At 36.2% G+C, this 23,200-nt stretch overlaps 1 protein-coding gene across 1 annotated transcript; it reads right to left on the bottom strand.

Annotated features, from left to right (window-relative positions):
- Window positions 1–9,640: 9,640 nt before the first annotated feature.
- Window positions 9,641–19,796, bottom strand: ncbp2 (nuclear cap binding protein subunit 2). Its single transcript, XM_062028561.1, has 5 exons — window positions 19,615–19,796; window positions 16,285–16,371; window positions 15,019–15,113; window positions 14,741–14,879; window positions 9,641–10,164 (listed from the first exon to the last, which is right to left on the bottom strand). The coding sequence occupies exons 1-5, from the start codon at window positions 19,687–19,689 to the stop codon at window positions 10,087–10,089; spliced, it is 474 nt and encodes a 157-aa protein (XP_061884545.1). The 5' UTR covers window positions 19,690–19,796; the 3' UTR covers window positions 9,641–10,086.
- Window positions 19,797–23,200: the final 3,404 nt, after the last annotated feature.

The raw sequence follows: 23,200 nt of genomic DNA, 5'->3' as shown, positions 1-23,200 counted from the left end.
AATCCCTATGTGAGACAAGAACACATATGTTTTTCTTATTTGTGTGTATTCTAACTAGTAAACAAACGCCAGCTAACAACGGAGCCAATGGTAGTCTCTCTCTTCCGCCTATAAAGCGCTTTAAAAAACGTTTTATATACACGTTGTGAGTATATATGTAATGTGGTAAAGGCAGATTCATGCTAACATGTAATATTCTCGTATTTTGTTCACTTTAAGCTTATGGCGGTGTACCAATTTTCACAGACACGTCACCTCGTTCGCTTATACCAGGGGTGTCCAAACTTTTTCCACTGAGGGCCGCACAGTGAAAAATCAAAGCAAGCGGTGGCCATTTTGATATTTTTTTATATAAAAAAACCAATACAATATATGTATAAAAAATACACATTTAGGCCTCCACTCAGGCTTGATCCCGGGGACCCCAAAGGGTTTTGGTCAAAAAAATATTAAAAATGTGTCATTATTCAGTATTATTATTTTTATTATTATTCAAGTTTTAAATCTCTAGATCAACATTAGGTCTACCTGTCAATATAACGTTTTTAAAGATTTAAGTTGTATGCTCTTTTTGTCAAAGAAAACCCAGTTTTTTTATGGAAAAAACACAAAATATGCAATATTTTCACCCAATAAAATTTTTAAGTGGAATATTTGAGATTATATAATAATTGATTTTAATTCTTTTTTTTTTTTGAGCAATGGCACTTAAAAACAAATCACTCTAAAATTATTGGGGATCCAAAAGGGTCCTACTCATTAAAGTGTTCAAAAATAAATTATACATTTTTTTTACTGTTTACTTTTAACACAATAATCTCGAGATCAACTTCAGATCTATCCGTCAATTATAAGTTCTATTGTTTTTTATGTTTTTTGTTTGTTCGTTTTAGGCCCTTCTTTAAAAAAAAAAAAACAGCTCAGTTTTTTGTATGGCAAACACAAAATGTGCAACATTTTCCCCAAAAAATATCTCAAAGTGGAATATTTAATGTGGCGTAATTGGAGCTTTGAATAGGTCAATAATTCATAATGACATTGATTTTGATTCATTATTATTTTTTAAAGAAAGAAACAGCCTGCATGGCAGCTTTGTGTTATTAGAGTAAACATTGCAACATTTTCTTGTTACATTTCACCTGTTTGCTCTTTTATACCACTTTTTATGTTTTTAATTTCTTTCAAAAGTATTTTTAAAATGTGCCGTGGGGCCGTTAAAAAATTACCTGCGGGCCGCAAATGGCCCCCGGGCGGCACTTTGGACACCCCTGGCTTATACCTTCAAGAAAAAATAAATACTACTAGAGAGATGAATACGACTACTTTGGGACTAATGACGATGACGATATACAAACTAAAAACATAATAAAACAACTACTTACTGTACAATGTCTGTTCTCCCTGGGATGCCAACTGATGGGATGTTCATGTATTCCCGTTTCGATAAAAAAAAAAAAATCATAATCCTCAAGAAGGCTAAAAAAAATGTAGAGTACTGGAGCCCGAATAGAAAACCCTCTATAGCCCGCAGGCTATTTTGGGGGTCTGGGAATCACTAAAAAGCCGGGGTTCTTTGAATGCAGATATGGTACAATGCAATCAGCAAGATAGGATGGAGCTAGACCGTGTAGTATTTTATACGTAAGTAGTAAAACCTTAAAGTCGCATCTTAGGAACTCCTGGAGAAGTCCCTTGTTGGATTAGCGATGCTACTGGACTGAACAAATAATTAGGATCGTTTTTATTGAGGCGGATGAGATTGGAGTAGTAATTAGTTTTAGCTAAGGTAAGCGCATGTTTATAAGTTATTAAACTATAACTCCATGCTTGATGGAAAACCTCAGGTTTAGTCGCACGCCATTTGCGTTCCGGCTTTTTACATGATAGTTTAAGAGCTCTGGTGTCTTCTGTGAACCAGGAGGTACGCCTTTTAGGGGCCTTTTTTAGCTCTAGAGGTGCTATTCTATCAATGGCGTTGCGCAAGGCATCGTTAAAGTTGTTTGTGAGGTTATCGATAGAGCCCACATCATTTGGGAATGGCACCATTACCAAAGGCAGTAGGCCAGCAAGAGCCATAGTTGTGACAGCATTGATATAAAATCTAATCCATTATTATTATTATTATTATTATTATTATTAATGTTGCGGCTGCTAAACCATTGGTTATTAGTAACTTGTTGACGATAAGTCAGAACTTCAAATTTTATAAGGTAGTGATCGGACATTACTTTAGTGTACGGGAGTATCATAACTTTGGAGGTAGTGACACCCCGGACAAGGACTAGATCTATTGCATTACCCTTGCGATGCGTGGGTTCATTTATTATTTGTGTAAGGCCACAGCTATCAATTATAGTCTGGAGCACCACGCACAGAGGGTCTGACGGGGTATTCATATGGATATTAAAATCCCCCATTGTAATTATATTATCTGCGTGCGTCACTAGATCAGTGACAAACTCTGAAAATTCACTGATAGAGGCCGAATAGGGCCTAGGGGGGCGGTAGATAACAGCCAGATAGAGAGGTAGCGGTGTGACAGACCTCTTAGTAAGGACCTCAAATGATTTATATTTATTACTTAGGTTAGGGGTAAGGTTAGGGGTAAGGTTAAGGTTTTCATTGGATATTAGTGTGACCCTTCCACCCCTTTTAAGGGGACGGGCAATATGTGCACTCGTATAGTTAGGAGTAGATGCCTCATTAAGCGGAAAAAATTTATCTGGTTTTAGCCAAGTTTCGCTGAGACCAGTTACATTAAGATTGTTGTCTCTAATGACCTCATTAACTAATTACGCTTTGGGAGACAATGATCTGATGTTTGAAAAGCCCATATTATAGCTAGTGGGCGGTTTTGAGGCATGTTTGTTATGTGTATCCATAGTACTGATATTAATAATGTTACGTCTATTTTGCGGAGTGCGCCTTAAATCATTTCGATCACATCTAGGAATTGATATGAAGGGGATCATGAGATTACTTGCTTGGTGCTGTGATACATTTAACGCATCATAATTTGCCACCTCAGTAGAATGCATGTCCACCTCTGGCACAGTCACGACAGAAAAAACATTATGTGAATTGTGTATTATTCTACGTGAAATGCTATGTGGGCAGGAATTTTCCAGCCTGGCGCTGAAGTTAGTTCTAGCTCAACTGACTCCTCACCCAGGCTAACGGGCACTGCAGTTGCCTGTGTTCCAGCTTGTCCTAGTCTAGTTAGTCAAGTGTGACTCAAATAGTAATCTATATTCCTAGGAAGACTGATGGCGCCTTTAATTGAATATTATAGTGCAGTATAAGTATCAGCAACTTTTTTCAGGGCTTATCATGTTCAGGAAAAGGAAAGTGGAAGTCTATCCCATCTGTTAGGGTACACCTATCAGTCAATCACAGAACTCACACAGTAGATACATTTACACTTTTACACCTCCATGCAAATGTCCCCCAACAGTCACGTGAAAAAAATTATATATTTTTTCAATTGACTGTAAATTACATTGGAGGACCTCTCTTACGGGTGTGGATGTACTAACCATAGTCTCAATGTGTTAAAAGGATAAGATAAACTTGAAGGCAATTACAGACGTACAGTATTGACCCTAATATAAGACAACTCTAAAAAACCTCATTAGAGCCATGCATCCTCTGCTGTGTGTGTGTGTGTGTGTGTGTGTGTGTGTGTGTGTGTGTGTGTGTGTGTGTGTGTGTGTGTGTGTGTGTGTGTGTGTGTGTGTGTGTGTGTGTGTGTGTGTGTGTGTGTGTGTGTGTTCTTGTATTTCTACCCTACTTGAGACATCAACAAGGAAAAGTACCTTCCATATGAGGACCAGTGAACAAGTTAGGACATAAATCATGGTCCCGATACGGAAAACCATTGCATCTAATAGAGAGCCAAATACTAGAGTCCGTGAACATTGCTCCAAAGTCAGGATTTTTTGTTGATTTAATGTGCATACAAAAGTAAACATTGACAGGTGCAAAGGCAGCAATATGTGATAAAACAAGACTAAAGAAGGACTTCCCTATTCATCCCCCCCAAAAAAACGCCAGGTGAACAGCTGATTTTACGACTTCCGGTGCTGACGTAAGACAACCCACGTCACATATGTGACCATAGGATGAACAAATACACTACGGTACTAAGACTATAGTGGCCATTAACAGTTAGCTGCTACAGCTGGGTTGCCCAAAGTGCGGCACAGGGGCCATCTGTGGTCCCTGACTCCTTTGTCATCGGCCAAAAGCACATTACGAAAAAACAAAAAATATATATCTCATTTGCACCCCTGGTGGTGACATCTATCAAAATGAGGGTGGTCCCAAAAAGGAGGGATTTTTCAAATTGACTGTGTGTTGGTTTTAAAAGTGCTCCCCCTCTGGTCAACATATGAAATAACAAGTGTGTAAAAATTTAAAGCGCTCCCCCTCTGGCCAACATATGTAATAACAAGTGTGTGTAAGAAATTGAAATGATAAATAAAATAAAATAAATATGTATATAGAGACATACTGTAATAACTTGATGTAAATACTGAAGATTAAAAAACAATTACAAACAAAAAATTTAAAAAAATAACTAAAAGCTTATTTTTTTACATTTGCATAGTTTGTATATTATTAATGTTGTAAATATTTTTTTTTTATATATACACTACCGTTCAAAAGTTTGGGGTCACATTGAAATATCCTTATTTTTTAAGGAAAAGCACTGTACTTCTCAATGAAGATAACTTTAAACTAGTCTTAACTTTAAAGAAATACACTCTATACATTGCTAATGTGGTAAATGACTATTCTAGCTGCAAATGTCTGGTTTTTGGTGCAATATCTACATAGGTGTATAGAGGCCCATTTCCAGCAACTATCACTCCAGTGTTCTAATGGTACAATGTGTTTGCTCATTGGCTCAGAAGGCTAATTGATGATTAGAAAACCCTTGTGCAATCATGTTCACACATCTGAAAACAGTTTAGCTCGTTACAGAAGCTACAAAACTGACCTTCCTTTGAGCAGATTGAGTTTCTGGAGCATCACATTTGTGGGGTCAATTAAACGCTCAAAATGGCCAGAAAAAGAGAACTTTCATCTGAAACTCGACAGTCTATTCTTGTTCTTAGAAATGAAGGCTATTCCACAAAATTGTTTGGGTGACCCCAAACTTTTGAACGGTAGTGTATGTAATAACAAGTGTGTGTAAGAAATTGAAATGATAAATAAAATAAAATAAATATGTATATAGAGACATACTGTAATAACTTGATGTAAATACTGAAGATTAAAAAACAATTACAAACAAAAAATTTTAAAAAATAACTAAAAGCTTACCTTTTTACATTTGCATAGTTTGTATATTATTAATGTTGTAAATATTTTTTTTTATATATATATCTAGGAAGGGTGGTCCTAAAGAGGTAGGTATTTTTCAGAGGTCCCAAGAAGATAACAAATACAAGAGTGTGCGTGTGCGTGTGTGTGTGTGTGTGTGAGAAACGAGGAAGCAGGTAATCGGTCGATCATGTCAACATTGGTACGCAAGCTCAGGATCACGGTTCCGCTATAAATAGTTTGTCTGCATAAGCACTTATAATAACAATACCACTAATACTTGGTTAAAGTCAAAATGAAAATGGGGTATTTTTGGGGGTTGGTTTTTTTTATTGGGTTTTATGGCTTTGCTCTAAGCGGACATTTATTCACAAGTTAGAATGCTTTTAAAAAAAAAAATCCATCTGTCGTCATGTCTTTCATAATGATTGTGAATGAGAGGCAAAATTTCAAAAAAGTGCAGTTCCCCTTTAAGTTGAGCAGTTGTAGGTAATGATCTAAAAAAACACTATGAAACAATGATGCATACAGAGCATATAAATGGTACAGGTAGAGGGAACAGGTCGGAGTCAAAGTTGCATCAATCATTAGAAAACTTGAGGCAAATAAAACCACAACCCTGTAAAATATGTTTTACTCAGCTGACATTGATCTTCAGTGAGCAAGTACCAGGAGAAACTTATGGAACATATCACACTGCAAGTTGAGCGCTGAGGGGGAGGTGAATCAGTCAGATAGCCGTGGGGAATTGGACGTACGCTGAGGCGTGAATTGAATCATTCAGGTCAACGGTTGTCAAAAGGAGGGACCTGAGCACTACCATCCTGGTAGCATGAAAGGTTGGTAGTGTCGTAGTATTATTAGTATTATAGTATGTCATTGTGCAGCGGCTAACTTGCTTTGTAGGCCTTTCGTAACCCTATGAGGAAAGAAAATCTACTGTAGAATGAATCTGTCCATAAATGATCGGAAAGATGTTAAAGTGTCTTTACTTCAATGATGCACAGCTGGGCATAAAGGCAAGTGCACAATGGAAAAGGGATGTTTTTTACAGTCGTGGTCAAAAGGTGACATACTGTCAAGTATTGGTGGCGAACCCCAAGATGCAGAGATGGCAGGTTTGGTGCAGGAAAACATAATTTAATGTCCAAAATTCAAGAAAAACACAAACCAGGAACCAGGAACAGGCAAACTGGAAACGAGGAACAAGAAGACAGCAAGCTGCAAACAGCTACAGGATACAGCAAACAGTCCACAGCATACAGTTTACAGGTAGTAGCTGACAGCGACAATACTCCAGCACTGACTGGAGGGCAAGGCAGGTCTAAATAGCAGCCGGCTGATTGACACCAGGTGTGGCCAGGTGCCAATCAGCCGCAGCTGAGGGGAAACAGCGCTCAGGGAGACAAGCAGGAAACTGAAGTGTGCTTCTTTTATGAATTTATTATGGGTCTACTGAAAATGTGAGCAAATGTGCTGGGTCAAAAGTATACATACAGCAATGTTAATATTTGTTACATGTCCCTTGGCAAGTTTCACTGCAATAAGGCGCGTTTGGTAGCCACCCTTGACAAAATTGGTGCAATTCAGCTAAATGTGTTGGTTTTCTGACATGGACTCGTTTCTTCAGCATTGTCCACACGTTTAAGTCAGGACTTTGGGAAGGCCATTCTAAAACCTTCATTCTAGCCTGATTTAGCCATTCCTTTACCACTTTTGAGTTGTGTTTGGGGTCATTGTCCTGTTGGAACACCCAACTGCGCCCAAGACCCAACCTCCGGGCTGATGATTTTAGCTTGTCCTGAAGACTTTGGAGGTAATCCTCCTTTATCATTGTCCCATTTACTCTCTGTAAAGCACCAGTTCCATTGGCAGCAAAACAGGCCCAGAGCATGATACTACCACCACCATGCTTGACGGTAGACATGGTGTTCCTGGGATTAAAGGCCTCACCTTTTCTCCTCCAAACATATCGCTGGGTATTGTGGCCAAACAGCTCAATTTTAGTTTCATCTGACCACAGAACTTTCCTTCAGAAGGTTTTATCTTTGTCCATGTGATGCATACTTGCCAACCCTCCCGAATTTTCCGGGAGCCTCACGAATTTCACTGCCTCTCCCGAAAATCTACAGGGACAACCATTCTCTCGAAAATCTCCCGATTTCCAGCCAGACAACAATATTGGTGGCGTGCCATAAAGGCACTGCCTTTAGCGTCCTCTCACCTGAAAAGGAGACTATTATATATGTCTCCGTTATCCATAGGTTTATCTATAACCCATAAAGTAGGCAGGCACAGAGCTTTTTCTCAGCGTGTTTATTCCAGCCGGCACGTTAATACTGTAGCGGCTGGCTACGGGGTGTTAGCCAATGACTTTGGCTGGGGGGCGGGACTTCCGGGAGAGATAGGGAAGTTACGTTGTTAATAGAAAGTGGGTGTTTGAGTTTTGCCGGGAAAAGGGATAGACACACATTGGAGCTGTTGTGTGGTTGAATTACATCTTGTGCAATAAAGACAAGACAAACAAAGAAGTCGTATGAGCCTACATTCCTGGGATTATTACAACACATTGACACAAAACATCCGGATTCCCGTCATTCCGTTCTCATTTGCGGATGTTTCCAAGAAATCCGTGAAGGATATGTTCCCGGATTCAGAGATCGCTCTCCTGTACTCAAATGGCAGAACAAAAGCTACTCAAATAGTGAAAGGTAAGTGGAATTTTTTTATAAAGTAAGCAGCAAGTACAGTACAATTAGTAGAACAACTGTGTTTTCATTACTGTACTATATATATATATATATATATATACACATACATATATATATACATACATATATATACATATACATATATATACATATACATATATATACATATACATATATATACATATATATATATATACATATATATATACATATATATATATATATATACATATATATATACATATATATATATACATATATATACATATATATATACATATATATATATACATATACATATATATACATATACATATACATATATACATATACATATATATATATATAAGAAATACTTTAATTTCAGTGAATTCTAGCCCCAATCTCCCAAATTCAGAGGTCTCAAGGTTGGCAAGTATGATGTGATGTCAGATGAAACAAAAATTGAGCTGTGTGGCCACAATACCCAGGAATATGTATGGAGAAAAGGTGAGGCCTTTGCGCCTGATCCGGCCTGTGGGCCGTACATTTGACACCCCTGGTTTATGAATGCATTTTGCCTTCTTCCAAACTTGCGCCTAACGAGCCGTTTGGAATTTTGACACTTTAATTGCGTCATTAGCCTTAAGTTATATCAGCAGATATATCCGTTAATGGTAGAGGATAACTCTTAAGAGTTTTGTGCCATTTTTTTTTAAAATTATTGTTCAAAGTCGTAGTCGATAAGTTCCATCTTTTCTCTTTGTGAGGCAGACTGGCTCGTGCATGCACATGCTCAAATCCTCCGCTGTTGCCAGTTTTGATACAAAGTAGCGTATAGGTCTAATTCATATCTGTCAGTAGACTCGATAAGCCCTAAAAACTTCAACATGGCTGACGGGGAGAAGACAAGTCAAAGTGGAGGCACATAAATAAAAGCGCCAACAATGATAATATAATGATAATGGGTTATACTTGTATAGCGCTTTTCTACCTTCAAGGTACTCAAAGCGCTTTGACAGTATTTCCACATTCACCCATTCACACACACATTCACACACTGATGGCGGGAGCTGCCATGCAAGGCGCTAACCAGCAGCCATCAGAGGCAAAGGGTGAAGTGTCTTGCCCAAGGACACAACGGACGTGACTAAACAAGATGGTGCATTCTGAAGACGCTGTCAGAAAGAGACTTGAAGATGGTCTGTAAAATATAATTATGCCAAATTTGGACCAAAGAACCACAATTACATGTTATGTAGAGACCACAAGGAAGTGTTTTAAATGTAGCAAAACATCATGCTTTTAAAGTGACCAGTCTTTAATAGTCATCTAGTGCCATCTTGTGGTCATTGTGGAAAATGCAATTACTGCATTAACTACATAATTTAATGTTGATACATTTGTTGAATGTCAATTGTACTAACTATGGTTTATATTGTCACTGTTTATATCTACAAGTGGACAATATAAAGAGCTGTATTAAATGTTTTGTCCCACCAGCATAATCTGAAAATTATATTAATGTATTTTTTTCAAGACATTCTTCCTTCCTTGGCCGGTACTTCTCTCCATGTTTCACATAGAGACACGCAAATTATTGACAACTTCACAGGCAGAAGTAGAAAGACATAACTTTATTTAAAATGTGGACACAATTTCAAGACATGTTTGAGTCATGTATATTGGGTTAAAAAAAAAAAAAGAAGAATCAAATTTCCTTTCTGTTCCCTCTGCAAACAATCATTCAAAGCTCATGTTAGACAAGACACCTTGTCTCACTTAAGCCACAGCTTCATGTTGTAATAATGAACACGTGATTGATAACCTGTCACAAGGACAGTGTATGTTCAAAGGGGAGTCCGTCCATCAAAGCAAAAATTCTCCTTGTCGAGTGTCAAGTCAGTGCTTACTTGCTATTGTTTCTTTCAAAATAGTATCCAATGTGTGGTGACTTACATGGCAGTGGTTTTTTGGGGGGGGGAGGCACGCACAAAAACTAACTTGTCCATGGCCGAAGAATTGTGTCATCACGAAAACAGACTTCTTATTTACAAGCTATTATGGATTAGACTCGGTGCTGCTGAGCCAACTTTCCATAGCCACCTCTGGCTGGGTCGTAGTCCTGCCTGTATTCATCTCTCACCTGCAGAGAAACATAAACAATGAATCATTCAAACTTGATCTCTTTATGTTTCCTGCAAACAACATTCCCTGTGGACTTGGTGTTTTAATTTCCAGTAAATTGGGTTGAAGGTACCGTCAATTCCGGACTATAAGCCATAGGCCCTGATCTACATTTCTGCCAGTGGGTGCTCGGACGGGCGGTAAATCTGACACTACTGTTCTGAGGTTATGTCTACACCAGTGGTTCTTAACCTTGTTGGAGGTACCGAACATCAACAGTTTCATATGTGCATTCACCGAACCCTTCTTTAGTGAAAAATAAAATGTTGGTTTTTTTTCAAATTCAAGACAACGTTATATGTTTTTGGTAACACTTTAGTATGGGGAACATATTCTAAGTAACAAAGACTTAATTTAGAGTTATTTGGTTAGGGTTAGGGCCAGGGTTAGAGGGTTAGGGTTATAATAAGGCCATGCCGAATAAGGCATTAAAGGCCTACTGAAATGAATTTTTTTTATTTAAACGGGGATAGCAGATCCATTCTATGTGTCATACTTGATCATTTCGCGATATTGCCATATTTTTGCTGAAAGGATTTAGTAGAGAACATCGACGATGAAGTTCGCAACTTTATAAGTTGGCATGTGTTGCAATGTTAAGATTTCATCATTGATATATAAACTATCAGACTGCGTGGTTGGTAGTAGTGGGTTTCAGTAGGCCTTTAATAAGTAGTTAATAATGACTAGTTAAGAGCCAATATGTTACTAATTTGCATGTTAATAAGCAACTAATTAATGGTGAATATGTTCCCCATACTAAAGTGTTACCATGTTTTATTACTGGTGCACAAAATTAACCGTGCATGAACATCACCTTGTTCAAAGAACAAAACCAAGACAGTGCATAAACTCACAACAAATTACACACCTGCAAATCAGTCAGCTGTTGCCGTATCCGTAATACACCGATAGGGAGTAGTTTTTAGTTACACGATGAGTCGGGTGTGTCTTTCCTCCGCCGAACCCCTGAGCCCGACTCACAGAACCCCTAGGGTTCGATCGAACCCAGGTTAAGAACCACTGGTCTACACTTAGCTTAAACAAATAATTATTTAGCCTAAGCCCCGTTTCAGCCACACTAAACCATCGTTTAGCTTTGTATGGACTCATTGATCGTTTACAGACTGAGTTCGGAGAGGAAGTGACGCCAGAGGAGACCGCGCCCCACACAGGAAGTGACGTCAGAAAGAACGCGCCACAGCCACCTTCATAATAAAGCGGTTTCGTAACTCGGAGCTAACCACTGGAAATATGGAGGCGAGTCATCCAGACATCTCCTTCCGTCTGTACAGACGCTTGTGGAAATGACACATGAATACCTTAAGAGAAAGCGATTGCAGCTATTTGGGATACAACACTTCTCAGACGGCAAGACAACTTTCCAATGTCCAGGTCAGCTGGGATTCTACTTACCAAAAAACTTCGTCCATTTGTCGAAGTAGAGTCAACGAGAATGCGGACTCCCGTGGATGTGATAAAAAAAAGGTAGCGTGTGCTTTGTATTACCTGGCCGTCGAGGGAAGTCTACGGAAAACGGCGAATGCTTTTGGACTGGCAAAGCAGACTGTATCAGTTATTGTCCGCCATGTATGTCACGGACTCAACGTCTAGGTCCAGAGTATATAAAGTCACCAAAAAGGAATGGACAATGAAGGTGAAGGCAAAAGAGTGAGGAGTGTCCTGACCAGATATCTAGATCTCTAGATTGATTGATGTAAAACGTTCTTTGTCACATTGTTTACTTTCACATGTTTATTAAAGATTTGATGAATTTATGATGTCTCAGGTGTGATTCACTACAATAGGGCCTCACAACATACATATACATACATACATACATACATACATACATACATATATATATATATATATATATATATATATATATATATATATATATATATATATATATATATATATATATATATAGTATTGTGTATTATTATATATATTGTGCATATATATCATAAAAAATAGAGCAACATTACACCCTTGTAGAACTGTGCCGTCACAACTCCCCCTGTATACATAACAAGATCCCTAGATTGATTGTTGTAAAATGTTCTTTGTCACATTGTTTACTTTCACATGTTTATTAAAGATGTGATTAATGTATGATGGCTCAGGTGTGATTCACTACAACAGGGCCCCACAGCACACTGGATTCCAGTTCATTGAAATACCACAACACTGGATATTGTTCAGATAAGTTACATTTAAGAACTTGCACACAAAGCAACACTCGAGATGACTATGACGTGCGCTTGTGCAGCCCTTTGAGACACTCGTGATTTAAGTTTAGGTGGGATTTACCCTGGATAACCTTAGCCAGTTTAGTGTAGAAGGGGCCTGAGCATGCACATTTTTTGCTTGGTGGTGAGAAAGAATTTGCCATCAATCCCACGAGGGTGCTCGGCATTGTCGCCTACGCTATAAGCCACTACTTTTTTCCTACGCTTCCTACGGCTAGTTTATGGCTTTTCATTCGCTAACGGCCATAATGTTTTATATTCAACAAATAATTGTCATTAAACACAAGCAGAGACACTGGAAAGGTGTGTTATTGTTTGTGCTACGTTGCCAATGCCATCATTTGGACAAGTTTGCTCAACCCTGAAAACAAAATCAAAATAAATTGCAAAACTCTGACTTTTAACAACAAAGTACGAATGTTCTGCCCTGAGCAAGTGCTCAAGTCCTTGTTTCCTGTCGGACCTTTTAAGCGACGGACACATTGATATAGACAAGCAGCAACAATGGTAGAAATCCCAGACCGAAAGCTTCATCACGAAACTCGGTCAAACATTTTTAAGTAAATATCGTGCATGAAGATATTTAGTTTGTTTTTGATTGAAATTGCTGACTTTGTGATGTCTTTTGTATTCGTGGGTGTGTTACTTGTCTGAGAGTATCTTGTTTAATATATGTAATGCAAACTTTGACCAATATATGTAATGCAAACTTTGACCAGTAGGGAGCGACAACGCTACACCTCAGGTTTAATTATGATAAATCAAATACAGTGTGTGCAATATCTATACGTGTAAAACATTTGTAGTTTGTTGTGTGAATAGATTAACACCAAACCTATTTTATTTATGTAAAATACATGAACATTATTTATGTAAAATACACAAAGGACGTTATACTTTTGTCATGTTTATATTTTCAGTCTTGCGAACCGAAATGAAGGAAGAAGGGTAAAGAAATAAAACTGAGGAAGGAAAATAATTAAAATGAAGGAAAATCAACACTGAACAAAGCTTCTAGATCTTCTGTGTCTTCGTGCTTTTAACTAGCTGTACACGCTGGAAATGAGTAGCGAGGGCAGAATAATTAATTTATTGACAGTGCGAAAACCGATGTGTTTACTTTGCAATTAAGTCAACGCAGTCTCAAACAAGTATAGCCTGCGGAGACACTTTCTGACGAAACAGCCACATTTCCATGTCTGGCCCCAGAGCCCTTGAGCTCTTAAAACTGCGGCCCCCTTCATTATGTAGTTGAAAGGCCCTGGTCTAGTATTTCCTTCAGTTTGATGCTTTGAACCATAAGTTCCGTCTTTTAGTCATCTATAGCATTTCTACTCGTATGGATTCTCCATTCATCACGCCATGCAACGTTTCTATGTTTTACAATATAACTAAAACAATTCATACTTACTACAGTGTTTCCATAAACTGCCAAGATACCTGTGGCGGTGGGGGCGTGGCTATGAGCGTGTCTATGGGCGTGGTCACCATGACATCATCGAGTAATTTGTGTAATTTACTACAATGATATGATTTTCTCTAAAAAGGCTCAAAAAATGTATACTTACTAATTAATAATAACAGTTTTGTTTTAAACGTCCATCCATCCATCCATTTTACAATATAATTACAACACTTTATGTACATATTTATATACAGATTTGAACAATAAGTTATTCACTGAAATATATTTATTAATTGTAGTTCTTACAAAAAATATATCTTATAAAAATATAAAAGCTAAAATGTCTCTTAAAGCTCTGCCCCTTTAATTAGTGCATACTAAATAATGTAACTTTAGCCTACTACTACAACCATATTATTTACCAGCAACATAAAGTGAAACAGAGGGAGAGGTGTCCTGCCACAGTCAGTAACAAATAAACAGAAAACAGTAACGGTGGTAGGTAGACACAAAGCTTCATCAAACATCTGATCCACTGAACAAAGAGCTCCAAAAATCTTGATTCTACACTTCTCTTTTGTAAAGTAAATCTGAACAGCCGATATGGGCATCTACATCAACTATATGATTTGCCTGAGAAGCTTGACAGGACACAAATAAATAAATAAATAAATAAATAAATTTAAAAAAATAAAAATTAAAAAAAATTTTAAACATTTTTTTTGTGGCGGCCTTAATTATTTCGTGGCGGGCCGCCACAAATAAATGAATGTGTGGGAAACACTGTACTAAATCATCCAATGTGTGATGTCTACGGTAGTTCAATCAGATTGAGGTCAAGGCTTCTATAAAAATATCTATAACAATAGACTTACCTGTCCTCCAGACTTGCCACGACCATACTGTCGTCCTTCCTTAAAGCCGATGTCCCAGTCTGTCCTGATCATACGGTCATCGAGTCGTGTGCCATTGATGAAGCGCATAGCATGTTCTGCATCTGCCCTTGTGTAGTATCTTACACAAGCCGGGGTTAAGGTGTGTGGCAGACTCTTATGGCGTTACACAACAATTATAGTTATTGCGATAACAGGTCAATTAAGACTGGGTTGTGTATTTGTTGCAACAAAATCCATTTCGAAACCCAAAAGGATACTCGACAAAGCAGAAGCCGCAAGCCGTCTTCTTTACTTTATCCAGACCGATGATGATGCGCTTCACGTCTCCACTTTTAGAAAAAAGCTCATGTACCTGCACGGCAATAACAACATTGGTCAGAAATAGAATAAAAAAAGTATGCAACTTTGAACAATAAAAACAGGCATCCAATAGGTCTTCTAATATAATATTTTTCAACAATTTTAAATAAGTCACTGTCAGGTTCAAACACTGACGACATCTGTTAAACAGACAAGAAGCAAGGAATCATGCGGAGACAGAGTTCAATTTTGCTCAATGAGGAGAGACTTTTGGGCTGTACTCTAGTTACAGAAACAACCTACGCTCTAAAATCCTGCCCACGTGCTCCTCTATTTATTTGGGAGGTCCGTGGTTACGTCACTGAGGCTGCTGCTGAAGGAAGGGGGGTAATCTCAGCAGCCCCAGTTAGACACAATATACGACTATTAATGAAATGCAAATGTGCTGACACTCGTGATATCGCCCTGTCTCTGCTCTGTCTGCGTCACGGCACTCGATGTTCGCCCTTGGCAGTCAGCAGGCCGATTCTGGACACTGATACGAGACGACTCGCTTTGCACAGATAGAAAAGTACAACTTCAGCACAATTGATAATAACTATAGCAACTGCCTTTAAGCATAAGAGTTGTGTGATAACTTACACATAATTATTCTAACAGTCACAGCCCTTAGGATGCAGTTTAGATGATTTTAAAATGTGTTCAGTACAGATAGGAGAAACACTGTTTTACTACCTTACAAGGAAGTTACAGAACAGGCTATCATGCTAGGTTAGTCTATTCACTAAAGAAATACAAAACAGTAAGACTAATAGCTCCGCCTGTCGCGGACAGAGTTGGCTGATATTTTGCGATGTGTAGCAAAGCCCTAAAGCAGCTAGGAGCAAGTCTGAGGTAGCATAATGTTTGCGACTTAGGACCTTTTTGTTGACGACGTGTCTCTTCTCATAAAAGTGAAACCAACAAGAAGTTGATACTTTTTGGTGGTCGTCAACATGCTGTAAGAACACCTACACTCTTATAAAATGATAAAGTCAGTTAATTTGTCTGAGTTTAAAAATGGGGACTTTTAAAAGATGCAACTCAAATGTTTGTTATTAGAAATCACGTGACCGTCACGATTATTAGAAGGCCGGTGAGTTATTTCTGAAAATATATAAAGAGTGTAAATAAGTGAACTCTGAACTGATGTAGTGCAGAGGAAATGTGGCATAATCTCATACCTGCTCCTCTGTGGTGTAGAAGGAAAGGTTCCCCACATACAAAGTATGACTCAATTCCAGGAGCTTCTCCTGTTCATGGCACATACCCTGCAAAGACAATAGCAAAATAGAATTTACACATACAAATTTCAACTGTATTTATGGATTGTTACGTTATGTTTTAAACCATATGTTTAATCTTATATAACTGTCCATTATTTTGTTTTTGTATTAATATCTGTTTTAACCCAATGGGTACAATATCAATTTTAACTATCTTCAAACCTAAACAGGACATGCAAAATCAGTAAGCTTTGAAGGGTGTCAAAACATTTTGGACTTATTTTTTTTACACTTCTTTTGCTCACGTTTCCCAATAAAATTTGGTCCTAAACAAAAACAGCAAACATGTCATGCTTTTCTTTACCCCTTTGAGGCCTTTTGATCAGGTAATGTCACAGGTTTAAATTAGTAAAATAACTCAGGTTACTAAAAATGTGACATTTGATCAAAAGATATTAAAATTTATTAAAATGGGGAGAAAAAAACATAACATTCTGACGTTCTGAAGTTGATTGTGTGAACTGAGCAAAAATATGAATGCAAAATGTTTTATGCCCTTTGAAAAATGGTTCAATGCCTATCTCCATAATAGACGCCAATTTGTTGCTTTTAAAGATGCAGTGTCAAGTCTCAGTACCATGGAAAAAGGAGTTCCGCAGGGTTCTACGTTAGGACCCCTTTTATATTATTTATTTTCATTATTTATTAATGACCTTCCTCGAGTGTGTACTAAATGCCAAGTACATTTATATGCTGACGATACTGTTGTCTATATGTCAGGCGCTAATAGGATTCAGCTTCAGGTAGATTTCAATTCAATTCAGAACAGGCTTAGAATTCATTTGTTAAAACTTAAATATGCTTTTTGGAACTCGCCACTCGCTACAATCTGCGGATTTGAACATTTACTTTGACAATGGTACTCCGATGACCAAGGAGACCGCTGTGAAGTACCTAGGAGTCTGGCTTGACTGTGAACTTAACTTGAAATGACATATTGACTATATCATTAAGAGAACATACTCCTGCCTAATGCCACTATACAGATCATCAAACTGTTTTACATTTCAAGTCAGAAGGAAGATAATCTCTCAATTTATTTTTACCAATTATTGACTATGCGGACATTGTTTATTTTAATACCTATGACATACACCTTCAACCTCTTAATGTTTTGTTTAACACCCTGTGTAGATTTATTTTAAGTCGTCCATACAGAACTCATCACTGTCATTGATACAACCAGCTCAACTGGCTCCATCCTGACAAGCGACGGCTGTACCACTGGTTTCTATTTATTGTAATCTACCAGCATATTTGAAATGTTTTCTTGTGCCCTTTACATCATCCTACTAGGGTTGCAAAATTATTAACGGGAATTAATGGGAATAAACATTGAATGCAACATGCTAGATCTTGCAGCATGATTATTAGCTAAAACAACTGATTTCATGCAAATTCAGTAGAATTTCAACCCTGCACTGTGCATTCCTCCATCACATGCCCAGATAATTCCCAGCATGCTACACACTACAGCAGGGCTAATGAGGCCACACTAGTATTTGAGCCCAAGGACTCCATCCAGTCAGGTAAGTGTTGATATTACTGGGGTAAATATATTTGATCTATGGTATTTAAGTTTAATAGCGGTGTAATTGCTTGTTACTGTATGACTGTAGACTACTCCAGCAGACTTCCACTCAAGCTAGCTAGCTGTTCCTGTACTTGTTAAATGATTTTGGGTTTATGTACCACCACAGTCTCATAATGAACTGAAAATATTGCTCTGTTAGCCGTGCTGCTAATTTTCTCTATGTTAAATCCCATTCATTTATGCTAACAACGTTAGCAATCCGAATTGACCTTTTTTTGTGATGTGTAAAGTTCAACTAGCAAATACTAAATCAAAAGGTGTAGTTTCCTCTGCCTTCTGTTCTGCTAGCCATTCTGTTGTCATACAAGAATGAAGCTTATGGTTTGATTTAGCATGCTGATTGACTGTTCATTTAATCATCTAGCCTATTTCTATTCATTTGTCCGTCAGTCAAATAGACATTTAAAATGCAAAATAAAACAATCAGGAAATCTAATTTATAGCATGATGGAGTCACAGTAAAAATAATTACTTATTAGTAAATCAATAACTAAGATAGATAATAATATTGAGTTGAGTTTATTTGGAACGTGCATGCATACAACATGATACATCACACACGCATGCATACAACATGACACATCACACATGCATGCATACAACATGATACATCACACATGCATGCATACAACATGATACATCACACATGCATGCATACAACATGACACATCACACATGCATGCATACAACATGATACATCACACATGCATGCATACAACATGATACATCACACACGCATGCATACAACCTGATACATCACACATGCATGCATACAACATGATACATCACACACGCATGCATACAACCTGATACATCACACATGCATGGATACAACATGACACATCACACATGCATGCATACAACATGACACATCACACATGCCTGCATACAACATGATACATCACACATGCATGCATACAACATGACACATCACACATGCATGCATACAACATGATACATCACAATTTCCAGTTTCTCTATTCAACATGTTCGAAAAGGAGTAGGAAGAAGCAGAGCTTATTTAATCCTACCCCTTTTCCTTTACATAACAGTTGCTAACACTTTTGTTCACTTCCTGTTCTCAATGTATTCACAATATACTCCATAAGTAATAACAATAAAAATAAATAAATGATAATTGGTGAAGTAAGTTATATTTCATATGGTGATATGAGTAAGATTATCTAGAAAATGAATGGATGGATGAGATAAATTCAGAATGTTTATCATGGTTCTTCTTCTTTGTACTTTGTAAACACTTTAAGTTTGAAGAGTTTCTTGAAGTGGAACATATTAGTACATTGTTTGATTGCTTTGCTTAATCCATTCCATTATTTAATTCCACCTACTGATATACTGAAGGTCTTAAGTGTTGTACGTGCGTACAAATGTTTTAATATTACATTTTTCTCTAAGATTATATTTCTCCTCTTTTTGTTGAGAAGAATTGTTCTACATTTTTACATTCTATAATTTTAGCTGTTTGCAGATTCCCTATTCACTAAATTAATTATAATAAATTGTTTGTTTTAATGTCCCTAACTAAGCAACACAAATGTTCTAGAACATTCTCTCAATGTGCTAACAGCAACGAAGTCTTTGTTGCCTTAACGACTGTGAGCGTTGTTTCTTACCTTGAAATGTTGGTCTCTGTAGTTACTGAAGTCGATGTAAGAATCACTATTTAGGGCATTCAATTTCACAGCCATGGTTGATTAAAATAAAAAACAGCACAGATGTTGTTCTGGTTCTTTCCTTTGCGTCTATGGTAAAGAGTTCCGTGGAACAACAAAGGCATTTCCGGTTGATGAGTCCGTCCTTTAAAGACATCCGTATGAAACAACTCAACCTTCAGCAACGGTCCCTTGTGGTTGCAAACATCTGTAATTAAAGTTATATATATATATATATATATATATATATATATATATATATATATATATATATATATATATATATATATATATATATATATATATATATATATATATATATATATATATATATATATATATACAGTCGTGGTCAAAAGTGTACATACACTTGTAAAGAACATCATGTCATGGCTGTCTTGAGTTTCCAATCATTTCTACAACTCTTATTTTTTTGTGATGTAGTGATTGGAGCACATACTTGTTGCTCACAAAAAACATTCATGAAGTTTGCTTCTTTTATGAATTTATTATGGGTCTACTGAAAATGTGAGCAAATGTGCTGGGTCAAAAGTATACGTACAGCAATGTTAATATTTGCTTACATGTCCCTTGGCAAGTTTACCTGCAATAAGGCGCTTTTGGTAGCCACCCACAAGCTTCTGCTTGAATTTTTGACCACTCCTCTTGACAAAATTGGTGCAGTTCAGCTAAATGTGTTGGTTTTCTGACATGGACTTGTTTCTTCAGCATTGTCCACACGTTTAAGTCAGGACTTTGGGAAGGCAATTCTAAAACCTTCATTCTAGCCTGATTTAGCCATTCCTTTACCACTTTTGACATGTGTTTGGGGTCATTGTCCTGTTGGAACACCCAACTGCGCCCAAGACCCAACCTCCGGGCTGATGATTTTAGCTTGTCCTGAAGAATTTGGAGGTAATCCTCCTTTTTCAATGTCCCATTTACTCTCTGTAAAGCACCAGTTCCATTGGCAGCAAAACAGGCCCAGAGCATAATACTACCACCACCATGCTTGACGGTAGGGAATGGTGTTCTTGGGATTAAAGGCCTCACCTTTTCTCCTCCAAACATATTGCTGGGTATTGTGGCCAAACAGCTCCATTTTTGTGTCATCTGACATCACATGGACAAAGATAAGACCTTCTGGAGGAAGGTTCTGTGGTCAGATGAAACAAAAAAACTCACTGTTGATAATTAACCTTTTCTTTTACCTCAACTCTTTTTTTCGTTGTTGTTTTTATTAAATGACATTTCTCTGTATGTTTGTGTTTTTTGTCAAATGAATAAATAAATATTATTTAAAAAAGATATACATATTATGAAAAAAAATATATTAAGTTGACGCCTTGTGCAGGATTGGAGAATTGGCTAGGTTTTTTGTATTTATTATTATTTAATTTAAAAAAATTAAAAAACATTTTGGGGTGGGGGGGAGTGGAGTGTCTGTTTCTCTGTATCTGTATTATGATTTCCCTATCAAATGAATAAATAAATTATATTAAAATAAAATAAAAATATTATTACAAAAAAATAAAGTTGACGCCTTGTGCAGAATTGGAGAATTGGCTAGGTTTTTTTAATTGTATTATTATTTGATAAAAATAAAAATCTTTTTTTTTTTGAGGGGCTGAGTTGAGTGTCTGTTTCTTTGTATCTGTATCATGATTTCCCTATCAAATGAATAAATTAATATTATTTTAAAAAATTTACTAATTATGAAAAAAAAAAAATTAAGTTGACGCCTTGTGCAGGATTGGAGAATTGGCTAGGTTGTTTTTTTATTTTTATTATTTAATTTTAAAAAATATTTATTTTTTTTAGGGGGGGAGTGGAGTGTCTGTTTCTCTGTATCTGTATTGTGATTTCCCTATCAAATGAATAAATAAATACTATTTAAAAATGTAAATATAAATATATATTTTAAAAAAAAAATTTAAGTTGACGCCTTGTGCAGGATTGGAGAATTGGCTAGGTTTTTATTTATTTATTATTATTTAATAATATTTTTTTAATTTTTTTGGGGGGGGAGTGGGGTGTCTGTTTTTCTGTATCTGTATTATGATTTTTCTATCAAATTAATTAATAAATATTATCCAAAAAAAACAAAAAATATTATAAAAGAAATAATAATTAATTGTACAGAATTGGAGAATTGGCTAGGTTTTTTTTATTTATTATTATTTAATTTTTAAAAATAATTTTTTTTTCGGGGGGTGGGGGGGAGTGGAATGTCTGTTTCTCTGTATCTGTATTATGATTTCCCTATCAAATGAATAAATAAATATTATTAAAATAAAATAAAAATATTGTTTAAAAAAAGAAAAAAATTGATGCCTTGTGCAGAATTGGAGAATTGGCTAGGTATTTTTAATTTTATTATTATTTTATTTTCAAAAACAAATCTATTTTTTTTAGGGGGGGGATGTGGAGTGTCTTTTTCACTGTATCTGTATTATGATTTCCCTATCAAATGAATAAATAAATATTATTTAAAAAATTTATACATATGAAAAAAATAAAAAAATTAAGTTGACGCCTTGTGCAGGCTTGGAGAATTGGCTAGGTTTTTATTTATTTATTATTATTTAATTTAAAAATAACAATAAGTGGGGGGGGGGGTGGAATGTCTTTTTCTCTGTATATGTATTATGATTTCCCTATCAAATTAATAAATAAATATTTAAAAAAACAAGAGATATAAACAAAAATTTAAGTTGACGCCTTGTGCAGGATTGGAGAATTGGCTAGGTTTTTATTTATTTATCATTTATCATTATTATTTCTTTTTTTTTTTTTACTTTTTTTTGGGGGGGGAGTGGAGCGTCTTTTTCTCTGCATCTGTATTATGATTCCCCTATCAAATGAATAAATAAATATTATTAAAAATACAAAAAATATATTTTTTAAAATAATACAAATAAGTTGACGCCTTGTGCAGAATTGGAGAATTGGCTACGTTTTTTAAATGTATTATTTAATTTAAAATATATATTTTGTATTGTTTTTTTTTAAGTGGGGGTCTGTTTCTCTGTATCTGTATTATGATTTCCCTATCAAATGAATAAATAAATATTATTTAAAAAATGTATACATATGAAAAAAATAAAAAAATTAAGTTGACACCTTGTGCAGGCTTGGAGAATTGGCTAGGTTTTTATTTATTTATTATTATTTAATTTAAAAAAAAAAATAAGTGGGGGGGGGGGTGGAATGTCTTTTTCTCTGTATCTGTATTATGATTTCCCTATCAAATTAATAAATAAATATTTAAAAAAACAAAAGATATAAACAAAAATTTAAGTTGACGCCTTGTGCAGGATTGGAGAATTGGCTAGGTTTTTATTTATTTATCATTTATCATTATTATTTCTTTTTTTTTTTTAAACTTTTTTTTGGGGGGGGAGTGGAGCGTCTTTTTCTCTGCATCTGTATTATGATTCCCCTATCAAATGAATAAATAAATATTATTAAAAATACAAAAAATATATTTTTTTAAATAATACAAATAAGTTGACGCCTTGTGCAGAATTGGAGAATTGGCTACGTT

This window comes from Entelurus aequoreus, linkage group LG19 (genome assembly GCF_033978785.1).
Source record: "Entelurus aequoreus isolate RoL-2023_Sb linkage group LG19, RoL_Eaeq_v1.1, whole genome shotgun sequence".
Classification (NCBI taxonomy): Eukaryota; Metazoa; Chordata; class Actinopteri; order Syngnathiformes; family Syngnathidae; genus Entelurus; species Entelurus aequoreus.
This window is presented reverse-complemented; position numbering and strand designations above follow the sequence as displayed.